Source organism: Myxocyprinus asiaticus, chromosome 5, assembly GCF_019703515.2.
Source record: "Myxocyprinus asiaticus isolate MX2 ecotype Aquarium Trade chromosome 5, UBuf_Myxa_2, whole genome shotgun sequence".
Classification (NCBI taxonomy): Eukaryota; Metazoa; Chordata; class Actinopteri; order Cypriniformes; family Catostomidae; genus Myxocyprinus; species Myxocyprinus asiaticus.
This window is the reverse complement of record NC_059348.1, coordinates 11,314,061-11,325,856: the sequence shown is the minus strand read 5'-3', so window position 1 is coordinate 11,325,856 and position 11,796 is coordinate 11,314,061. Positions and strand designations below refer to the sequence as shown.

Sequence of the window (11,796 nt, the reverse complement as noted above, 5' to 3'; positions counted from 1 at the left end):
AAATATATATTTTAAACAATTTATCTTTAGTGAGGAAATCATCTTGACTCTTAAATTTTAGTATATAATATAATATTTTATTAGTTCTTTGTAGTGATAGGCTGATATATCGGCCAGGCGATTAATCAGATGGTATTTGGCCATTTTTGCGAAATGACTGAAGAATATTTTTTTTTTCTATTTAGTGAGAAAAGCATCCTGACTCTTATATTTTAATATATAATATTTAATTAGCTCATAGTAGTTATAGACCAATATATCAGGCAGGCCAATTAATCAGATGATATTTGGCCATTTTTGCAAAAATGAGTGAAGAATTATTATTTTTTTTATTATTATTTAAACAATTTCTCTTAAGTAAGAAAAGCATCCTGACTCTTATATTTTAATATATAATATTTTATTAGTTTTTAGTCGTGATAGACCAATATATCAGCCAGACTGATTAATCAGATGATATTTGGACATTTTTGCAAAATGATTGAAGAATATTTTATTTTATTTGATTGGCACTTTTTTATTAATTCCCAACATACAAATACAAAATAAAGCACAACATACATGAACAGAATCAACAGTTATCCCCTTTTAACACCCATTATTATTTTATTTTTTTTAACAATTTCTCTTTTGTGACAAAAGCATCCCAACTCTTATATTTTAATATATAATATAATATTTTATTAGATCTTAGATGTGATAGACCGAAATATCGGCCTGGCCGAATAATTAGATGATATTTGGACAATTTTGCAAAATGACTGAAAACATTATTTTTAACAGTTTCTCTTTAGTGAGAAAAATATTTTGACTCTTATTTTTTAATATATAATATAATAATTTATTAGTTCTTAATACACCAATATATCGGCCAGGCCAATGTTGTTTGGCCAGTTTGATATTATCAACACTGTCAGTTCCCAAATCTACTAATAATCTTGTCAAAGCACACATTTTCTGTATTCAAATGTTTTTTTTTTTTTTTTGTTTTGTTTTTTGTGAATTATTAGAAAGAAAAAAATCTCTTTAAATCGTAGGTAGGTTAAAAAATAAACATAAAAGTGCCATTGATAAAACCTTGTTGATGAACCACTATTTTTGGTAGCACTTACCATGTAATGAGCTTGACAAGAAATTTTGTCCTTAACAGTAACAAATATCCAATATTTATTGTCTGTCATATTATATAGGCCCTTCTTTGCTATGTTCATCAGTTTTGTGGTACTGAACATTTCATTTGTCATTTCAGGCCAGCACTCAAGGACTAACAGCCGTGATGTCAGCACCATGGACACACTCCCTTTCAACGGCAACTTCAACAACAGTTACTCACTGCGTGAGGATGATTACGAAGACCCCGCATTGCATTGCCCGGCCGAGTGTACTTTAGGCCTGGACGACGCTGCCTTTGAAAAGATGATCATCTCTGAGTTGGTTCACAACAATCTGAGACCTCGTGGGCCAACACGGAACCCAAGCAGTGCAAAATGCGAGCGAGGCTCCAATCGCAGCCGAGAAAGAGACCCGGCGCCGCAGCAGACCCGCGTAAGCATCGACGGGGGTGTCGGGAACAGCAGTGGGAGCGAAGATGACGCCATAGTCGCTGATGCCGACACCTCCGCCTTGCCTCCATCCAATAGCCATCCGGCGCTGGAGCTTCTTCTCCTTCACCCGAACCACCGGGAGGCCCTTGAGGCCCCACTTTTGCCCCAACGAACTCATTCGCTCCTTTATTGTGCTCAAAGGGCTTCTCGACGGACAGCCAGGCTGCAGGACGACAGCAGAGAGGCGGAAGAAGAGGAAGAGAGGGCGGGAGAGGAAGAAATCACACCCTCGCAAAATAACAGGGACTCAGTGTACACGAGCATGCCCAATCTCAGAGACTCTTCCCCCTCGCCCGACCCTGCCAGCGGCGAGGACGATGGATCCCCTTGCCCATCCAACGGCAGCGAACCTGAGGAAATTTGCCACAAGAGCTTGCCCGACCTGGGTGACGGGACCCAACCACTTTCCTACTATCAGATTAGCCGACGGGGCACCAGCGAGAGCTGTATTGGGCCCGGGCTCCCTGACGGCTGCCTCCCACTTGAGGGCGAGGCCGAAAGGGCTGGACAGATGCAGCTAATCACCAGCCTTTGAGCCGCCAATGTTCCCTTTCATCCGTTTTCTTCTGTTGCTTCTCCCACTCTCTCCACTCAACTGTAAACAAGGGACGAGAGTGACTCGTCAACGGTACAATGACTGTTTTTTTGTAACATGATCCACAATCTGTAAAACTCTGTTGTGCGAGTGCTGATGGAAGTGTCTGTTTTAAGACTGGCATCATCCTCATCTGCCAAAAGCTTTGTACAATATACTGCAAAAAAAAACAAAAAAAAAAACAAAACAAAAAAATAAACATGCCAATGTCTGATTTATGTAGAACTTTGAAAACTCGCCCGGCCAGTTCATAGGTGAAGCTTCCCGTCTTGGAAATACAGGAGTTCTCTAATACAGAGCAAAGGGTTGATCTGAAACAGATGAGAAGAACTGAGAAGAAAAAAAAAAGATAAATCAAAAAGAAAGAACCACTATTCCAGACTCAGGCCTTATATTTGCACATATTACTGTTGTACGAATGACAGCTGAAGAAAATATATTTTGCAGTACCATGAGTGTAAAAAAAAAAAAAAAAAGAGTCAAGCAAAAGGAATTATGACCATATTAGAAAATTTTCAGACAGATTTTTGGGAAGTTGTTGCACGTTTTTCTGTTGAAATGTGGGAGATTTTCCATCTACTTCCTATGTTGTAGAAACATTTATGAAGGAAGCCAGTTCAACCCATAATCATATCTCCACTTGTAAACGGTGCATTCATTTATGGATTTTGCCATTAAAATTGTGTTTGCCAATGTATTTGTACAAAAAGAAGCTTCCTTATTTTTTCAGCTGAACAGAAGCTGTATCTTGCACAAATTTGGAATGAATTGGACTTGTATGTAATTTATTTTGCTTAAAAAAAATGCTTGACAGTATTTGTCAGGGATCAAAAATATTAATATGTGTCAACACGATGTCTTGAGAACATGTCTCAGTATTTGACACTAAATAATATATTAGATGAAGTATGACATATGGAATAAAAGGGTTGGAACGGATGTGTGAGTGATGTAACACTGTTGATATTCATTTCAATCTTTTCTAAGAGCCCATTGTCATACGCTGTTGTAAATTCAACTCTTGTTTGATATTAAATAAATGTGATGAATTTTTCTTGTTTGCAAATATATCACTCTCAATCAGTGCATCATCAAACTAGAAAAAATAATTTCTTGGTTGTTGATGTATTGGGAATATTTGGGAATTAGCATTCAAAACCCATTTTACTACAGTGATATGGCATATTACCGAGTGAAACGTGATTTTCATAGAGTAAAAAAAAGAAGCATCTTGACATATCCCAGTGCTATAAACCTATTTTCTGTATTTGCCGTCATTTTGGTTACATTAACATTAACCAGCATAAAGTTACTGTGTAAAAATCTTGCCACAAAACATTGCAAGATTTTTATGTAAAATCTAAAGGTGTCATTATTGGAAAAATCTAATTGTCTTACTTAAACATCACTTGCAATGTAAAGTTTTAGGCTCATAACTTAAATATCTGAGTTCCGTGAACTCGTGAACTTGTTTTTCTTAAAAATCAATAGACTTATGATTTTAGGTGTTAATAACTCAAACTATTGAGTGCAAAACTGATGCTATGGGGAATATCGACAATGCCTTCGGCTTGAATGATTTAATTATGTTTCCTTGGTCAAAGGGAAGTTATGGGGTCATTTAAATAGTTGTTATTAAGAATTCATCAAGGTTTTAGCTCCTCTGTAGTATTATTTACGTTGCTTTGTTGCAAATAGTTGTTTCGTGTGATGTCACCATTAGGGTGATCTGTGTCCCCTTTGGTCAAGTTGGACCCTGTAAACACAATCTCAGTTAATCTTGTGCATGTAGAACTGAAGTACAGGCATTTCTGTGGAGAAATAAGTTTATTTAATGATTGATTTACAGGGCCCTATTTTAAGAGCGCTAAGCGCAGCACTATGCCATAAGTCATACACGCTAAGTCAGTGGGCATGGGCATGAAGTTTTGGTATTTTTGTGCAAGCAAGTGCTAAGTCTAGGCACAAGTGAGTTTGGTGAAATCACCCGTGCAACGTCCTGGGTCACGTGCAATTTAATTTGGAGGTTTTTCTCCGGTTATTCCACAGTCTGCATCCTATTATATACCGATCAGCCACAACATTAAAACAACTTGCCTAATATTGTGTAGGTCCCCCTCGTGCCGCCAAAACAGCATCAACCCACATCTCAGAATAGCATTCTGAGATGATATTCTTCTCATGACAATTGTACAAAGCGGTTATCTGAGTTACCATAGACTTTGTCAGTTCAAACCAGTCTGGCCATTCTCTGTTGACCTCTCTCATCAACAAGGCATTTCTGTCCACAGAACTGCCCCTCACTGGATGTTTTTTTGTTTTTGGCACCATTCCGAGTAAATTCTAGTGACTGTTGTGTGTAAAAATCTCAGGAGATCAGCAGTTACAGAAATACTGGCCCATCCGGCACCAGGGAACAAAGTTTGTGAACACTACTGGGAATTAATGGCGCACGTCTTCAGCTCCAAGGGAGCTGGAAGGCGCTATGTGCAAGCAATACACCTGGCCAGCTATCCTGGGCTTATCCACTTGTGTTGCATGCCACTACCTGGGACAAAACCGGTTCCACCCGGAGGTTGTAGAACCTTGCAAAGGTGTTGGGTGTTGCCCAGCCCGCTGCTCTGCAAATGTCTGTTAGAGAGGCACCTCTGGCCAGGGCCCAGGAAGCCGCTACACCTCTGGTAGAATGGGCTCGTAGCCCTATTGGGGGCGGCATGTTCTGGGCGAGATATGCCATAGTTATGGCGTCAATGAGCCAGTGGGCGATCCTCTGCTTGGAGACAGCGCTTCCTTTCCGCTGTGCACCAAAGTAGACAAAGAGCTGCTCAGAGATTCTAAAGCTCTGCGTGTGATCCAAATAGATGCATAAAGCACACACCGGACACAGCAACGACAGGACTGGGTCTGCCTCCTCCTGGGGCAGCGCTTGCAGGTTCACCACCTGGTCCCTAAAAGGGGTGGTGGTAACCTTGGGCACATAGCCCGGTCTGGGTCTCAGGATCACGTGAGAGTAACCCGGACCGAACTCCAGGCACGTTTCGCTGACAGAGAACGCTTGCAGGTCACCTACCCTCTTGATGGAAGTGAGCGCAGTCAGGAGGGCAGTCTTCAAAAAGAGTGCCTTAAGCTCGGCTGACTGCAAAGGCTCAAAGGGGGCTCTCTGTAGACCCTGAAGAACTACGGAGAGGTCCCATGAGGGAACGAGGCGCGGTCTGGGGGATTCAGCCTCTTGGCGCCTCTTAGGAACCTGATGATCAGGTCGTGCTTCCCTAAGGGCTTACCGTTGACTGCGTCATGGTGTGCTGCTATGGCGGCAACGTACACCTTCAAGGTGGAAGGGGACAGCCTCCCTTCCAGCCTCTCCTGCAAGAAGGAAAGCACTGATCTGACTGTGCATCTCTGGGGGTCTTCGTGTCGGGAAGAACACCACTTAGCGAACAGACGCCACTTAAAGACATACAGGCGCCTCATAGAGGGGGCCCTAGCCTGAGTGATCGTGTCTATCACCGCAGGTGGTAGACCGCTTAGGTCTTCCACGTCCCGTCCAGGGGCCAGACATGGAGATTCCAGAGGTCTGGGTGCAGGTGCCAGAGGGTGCCCCATCCCTGAGAAAGAAGGTCCTTCCTCAGGGGAATTTGCCAGGGGGGAGCTGTCGCGAGGAGCGTGAGGTCCAAGAATCACGTCTGGGTGGGCCAGTAGGGTGCTACCAGGATGACCTGCTCCTCATCCTCCCTGACCTTGCACAGGGTCTGTGCAAGCAGGCTCACTGGGGGAAACACATATTTGCGTAGGCCAGGGGGCCAGCTGTGTGCCAGCGTGTCTATGCCGAGGGGAGCCTCGGTGAGGGCGTACCAGAGCGGGCAGTGGGAGGATTCTTGGGAGGCGAACAGGTCCACCTGTGCCCATCAGAATAGACTCCAAATCAGCTGGACCACCTGAGGGTGGAGTCTCCACTCTCCCCTGAGGGTAACCTGCCATGACAGCGCGTCCGATGTAGTGTTGAGGTTGCCTGGGATGTGAGTGGCTCGCAGCGACTTGAAGTACTACTGACTCCAGAGGAGGAGATGGCGGGCGAGTTGTGACATACAACGAGAGCGCAGACCGCCTTGGTGGTTGACATATGCTACAGTTGCCATGCTGTCTGTCTGAACTAACACGTGCTTGCCCTGGATCAACGGCCGGAACCTCCGCAGGGCGAGCAGAATTGTCAACAACTCGAGGCAGTTGATGTGCCAATGCATTCGCGGGCCCGTCCAGAGGCCGGCAGCTGCATGCCCGTTGCAAACAGCACTCCAGCCCATTTTGGAGGCGTCTGTTGTGACCACGACGTGCCTGGAGACCAGTTATAAAAGAACACCTGCTCGTAGAAACGAGAGGTCAGTCCAAGGGCTGAAAAGATGGTGACAGACCGACGTGATGGCCACGCGATGTGTCCCATGGTGCCATGCCCATCTCGGGACTCGAGTCTGGAGCCAGTGCTGAAGTGGCCTAATATGCATCAACCCGAGCGGGCTGGCCACCGCCGAGGATGCCATATGCCCCAGGAGCCTCTGAAAAGTTTCAGTGGAACCGCTGTTCCCTGTGAGAGCACCAGGTCCCTGTGCGCACACAACATGTCTCGAGAGTGAGCTAGGATTAGCCAGTCGTCGAGATAGTTGAGAATGCGAATGTCCACCTCCCTTAACGGGGCAAGGGCAGCCTCTGCGATCTTCGTAAAGACGCGAGGAGATAGGGACAGGGCAAAAGGGAGGACTTTGTACTGATACGCCTGACCCTCGAACACGAACTGCAGGAAGGGTCTGTGTCGAGGAAGGATTGAGATGTTAGCACATGTACTGTTCCGGCTGTGACATCTCACCGCCACGAACCAATCTTGATGCTGGATGCTCGCCAGAATGCGTTTTTGCATCAGCATCTTGAACTGGAGTCTGTGTAAAGCCCGGTTCAGTACTTGCAGGTCCAAGATTGGCCGCAACCCACCACCTTTTTTCGGTATGATGAAGGGGCTGAAAAACCCTTTCTTCATCTTGGCTGGAGGGACAGGTTCTATCGCGTCCTTCCGTAGGAGGGTAGCGATCTCCGTGTGCAGTTTGGCAGCGTTTTCACCCTTGACCAAGGTGAAGTGAATACCACTGAACCTGGACGGGCGCCTGGTGAACTGAATCGTGTAGCCGAGTCGGACGGTCCGGATCAGCCATCGCGACGGATTGGAAAGCGTGAGCCACGCGTCCAAGTTCCGCGCAAGGGGGACCAAGGGGACAACGTCGTCGGACGTACCGGCAGGTGGGGCCTCGTGGTGGGGCGGAGCGCGAGGTGCCACAGCACGTCGTGGCTGTGCTGAGTCTAGGGACATCGAGTGCACTTACCTGGCTCCTTGTGACCATCCCCGGAACAGCCTGGGATGGGGGAGGAAAAGCCCTGTCCTCGTAACCCGTGGAGACTGCAACATCGGGGGCGGCTGTGCGCCACAGCTGGGCACTCAGGGGCGGAAAGGCCACCGCTGGAGCGCCAATCCTGCAAGAAAAAGCCCGTGGACGGTAGTCGTGGTGACGACCGTACACACCGGGTATGTGACCCAGGGAGAAAGGAAGCCGCTCTTTTGCTGAACTGTTGGGTACCGCAGCCACTTGGGCATGTGGCGAAATCAAACAAAAAGGCAACAAAAGATTTTCCGAGGACCTCCGTGGGTTCTCCGGCGCCGGCTGTGAGACGGGTGGCGTCGGCTTCCTGCGGTGGGCTCCATGCCGGGGCCGGGCCGAAGGGACGGGCTGCGGCAGAGCTGGTGCAGTCACCGCAGGGGGACGACGAGCAGACGGGGTGCGGGATCTTGAGCCGCGCCAGAGCAGGATGTGCCGGATTGCCTCCGTCTGCTGCTTCACCGCCGAGAACTGCTGGGCAAAGTCCTTGACGGTGTCGCCGAATAGGCCCACCTGGGAAATGGGGGCAGCAAGGAACCGTGTCTTGTCGGCCTCGCCCATTTTGACCAGGTTGAGCCAAAGGTGGCGCTCCTGGACCACTAGTGTGGCCATCGTCCGCCCAAGAGACCACGCCATGACCTTCGTCGGCCAGAGAGCGAGGTCGGTCACCGAGCGCAGTTCCTGCATCAAATCTGGGGCGGAACGACCCTCGTGCAGTTCTTTCAGCGCCTTGGCTTGGTGGACCTGCAGGAGAGCCATTGCATGCAGGGCAGAGGCGGCTTGTCCAGCAGCACTGTAGGCTTTAGCCATCAGGGACGATGTGAGCCTACAGGGCTTGGACGGGAGCTTAGGGCGTCTGTGCCAGGTGGCGGCACTCTGCGGGCATAGGTGCACCGCGAGCGCATTATCCACCTGGGGAATCGCCGTATAGCCTTTGGCCGCCCCGCCATCGAGGGTAGTGAGAGCAGGGGAACTGCGGAGTCGGGGCCGGGCAGTAAAAGGTGCCTCCCACGACTTCGTCAGCTCCTCATGCATTTCTGGGAAGAATGGCACTGGAGCGGGGCGTGGCTGCTTTGAGCGGCGCCACGAGCCCAGAAACCAATCATCAAGCTGCGAGGGTTCAGGGGAGAGCGGAGGGTTCCCGGGAAAGCATGTCCTTCATTTCGGCATCGGCCTGTGACTGGGCAATCGTCCCCGAAGTGGGAAGCCCAGCTGAGGCTTCTGCGTCCGACTGGACAAGCCCGCTCTCCGACTCTGCACTCGAGAGCTCATCATCTTTGCGGGCTCCGAACAAGAAGCCAGACTCCTGTGAGATGAGCCGGCAAACTCATCCGGAAGCCCGATTGGGGCAGACGAGCGTGCCGGGGAATGGGAGGTTCGCGGGGGGATACCCGGCGGAGAGACGATCCCATTGGGTTCCCCAAATCGCCCCCAGTGCTAGCCACGCTGGTCTCATACCCATAGGTAGAAGGATCGAGGCAGGGAGCCGCTGCGTTACGACCTTAACGTTGCCACTGTCATGTTCTCGCAGTGAGAACATGAACCATTCACAAACGCTGCCTCCGTGTGGGTCATGCCCAGACACAAAAGACAGCGATCATGATCATCCGAAGTTGAGAGATAACGATCGCAACCAGGAATAACACACAACTGGAAAGGCATCTTTAAAAAGACGTGTCTTTAAAAAGACGTTCCGTGTGTGCGCTCTTTTAGAGAAATATATACTCTTTTAGAGGGGAAAAAAGCTCTTTCAGAAAATATACTCTCTAGTTTTTCTGCCGAAGTGCCCAGGGGCGTTCTCTGCAGTGCACCCGTGCAGAGGAGGGAGAAGCCACTGAAATGCGCTGTCAGATCCAGCAGAGGTGAATGAACAGTAGTATTCAGCTCAATGAGCATGACCGTTCGGCTCCGAAGAGAAAATCTGAATGAGTGGTTGCATACCAGCTCCTTTTATATCCGTATGTCCGGGGGAGTGGCATGCAAATATCACTCGCCAATTTTCATTGGCCTTTTATCAAAGACCAGAGGTGTCTCGGGCTCCCAAGAGTGACCCCTATTTGTCACTACATCGACACAACGTCGAGTGAGTGACAGATAGGGAACTCTGTTTATCTCTCATTACCTCTACAAGGCACTGATCCCTCTTATTTGAACGAGCCTTGTGACGGTGCAAGTGCTTGTCTGCTTGTGTCTTTCAGCATTTCTGCACATTAAGATGAGTGAAAGAAGAAATAGTTTCCATCCTGCACAAGTATTTGCTAATATAGCCCAATTATTTTTATTTCACTTTGAAGCTTGATATATGTTCATGGTAACCAAATGATAATATTGTCTCGGTTACTGTCGAAACCTCCGTTCCTTGATGGAGGGAACGAGACGTTATGTCAATGTAGTGACACTAAGGGTCGCTCTTGAGAGCCCCGAACACCTCAGATCTTTGAGAAAAGGCCAATGAGAATTGGCAAGTGGAATTTGCATGCCACTCCCCCACTCATTCAGATTTTGTGCTGAGGAGCCGAGACAGGGTCCTGGCCATTTCAGCAGGTAGTACAGTGTTGTGGCAGGGGGGACACAATGTCTCGTTCCCTCCATCAGGGAACGGAGGTTACGACAGTAACCGAGACGTTCCCCTTCTGTCACTCACTCGAAGTTGTGTCGATGTAGTGACACTAGGGGTCCCTATACAAAACGCCACAATTGGCTGAACCGTGTTACGTGGACAGCCGGTGCAGGTGCAAGCAAGCTGCTGCGTGCGTAGTAGCAGGTGCACCGGTCTGCACGTATCCTCCCCCAATGCTCCAAAAAATTTTGTATAATTCCCCACATCCCTAGGGTGGGGAAGAGACATATCTAGTATGGAAGCTGGCCATGCCAGCCGCCTTTTCTCTCTATGTTTTCTCTCCACAGAGTATTCAGTTATTCGGCTGGGGCTATTTTAACACTCAATATATGTGCCGGGGAAGGTGTTCTTTTCCTATCCTATTATTTTAGGGGGAAAAGACCCCATGGAGACCACATCCTGCCCGGAGGAGAGGTAACATGTGGCAAGCACATCATGTGGGCTCAGAGCCACACATTGAAGAGGCGTGGTGGTAGGTCCTGCCTGAAAGGGGAGGAGCTATACAAACACAGTGACCAGGACAGAGAGGGCTCTGACGAAGGGAGACACAGGTCTGCCGACAGGGAGACCGTACTGCGGAAAATACATCACAGGGGGTTACTGGAGTAACCGGCACCTGTGGAGCACCTACCTCAGTAAGGGCATATTAGCACATGTACTGTTCCGGCTGTGAATTCCTCCACTGAATTCGCGAGCCACAGGGCTAGGGAGGAAGGACATCCAGGGTTCTTGGGTTCGTGAACTCGCATGGGAAAAGAAGCACATATCTTCACCTCTTTGGAGGGGAAAGGCGCTATACACAAGCGATACACCCGGCCAGCTGTCCGTATTCCTGAACTTACCTGTTCGTACCTGACAAAACATGGGATGAAACCGGCTCAACCCGGAGATTGTAAAATCTCAAAGGTATTTGGTGTCGCCCAGCCTGCTGCCCTGCAGATGTCTGCTAGAAAGGTGCCATGGGCCAGTGCCCACGAGGATGCCAGACTCCTTGTGGAGTGTGCTTGTATTCCCGAAGGGGCGGGCATGGCCTGGGCCTGGTATGCCATAGCGATGTCATCCATGATCCAATGGGCAAGCCTCTGTTTGGAGACAGCGTTCCCTTTCCACTGTCCGCCAAAGCAGACAAAGAGCTGCTCAGGTATGCACCGGACACAGCAACGACAGGGCTGGGTCTGCCTCCTCTTGGGGCAGCACTTGCAGGTTCACCACCTGATCCCTGAAGGGGGTTGTGGGAACCTTGGGCACATAGCCTGGCCGGGGTCTCTGGATTACATGAGAGTCACCCAGACCAAACTCCAGGCAGGTATTCCTGACAGAGAATGATTGCAGGTCCCTGACCCTCTTGATGGAGGTGAATGCAATCAGGAGGCCGTCTTCAAGAAGAGGGCTTTCAACTCGACTGACTCTAGTTCCTCAAAGGGGGCTCCGCGAAGGCCCAGGAGAACCATGGAGAGATCCCATGAGGGCAACAGGCATGGCCTAGGAGGATTCAGCCTCCAGGCGCCTCTCAGGAACCTGATAATCAGGTTGTGCTTCCCTAAAGACTTACCGTCCACT

General features: G+C 48.8%; 1 protein-coding gene across 5 annotated transcripts in view; it reads left to right on the top strand.

Moving 5' to 3' along the window:
* LOC127440710 (adhesion G protein-coupled receptor L2-like) overlaps nucleotides 1–3,248 on the top strand; it is a 176,845-nt gene extending 173,597 nt beyond the window's left edge. For 4 of the 5 annotated variants that reach the window (XM_051697455.1, XM_051697456.1, XM_051697457.1 and 1 more), the window contains one exon: nucleotides 1,250–3,248. In XM_051697455.1, coding sequence (XP_051553415.1) covers nucleotides 1,250–2,139 — 890 coding nt within the window. In that variant the 3' untranslated portion in view covers nucleotides 2,140–3,248. The remainder of the gene's footprint in view (nucleotides 1–1,249) is intronic. The other variant, XM_051697459.1, reaches the window with a different exon arrangement.
* Nucleotides 3,249–11,796: the final 8,548 nt, after the last annotated feature.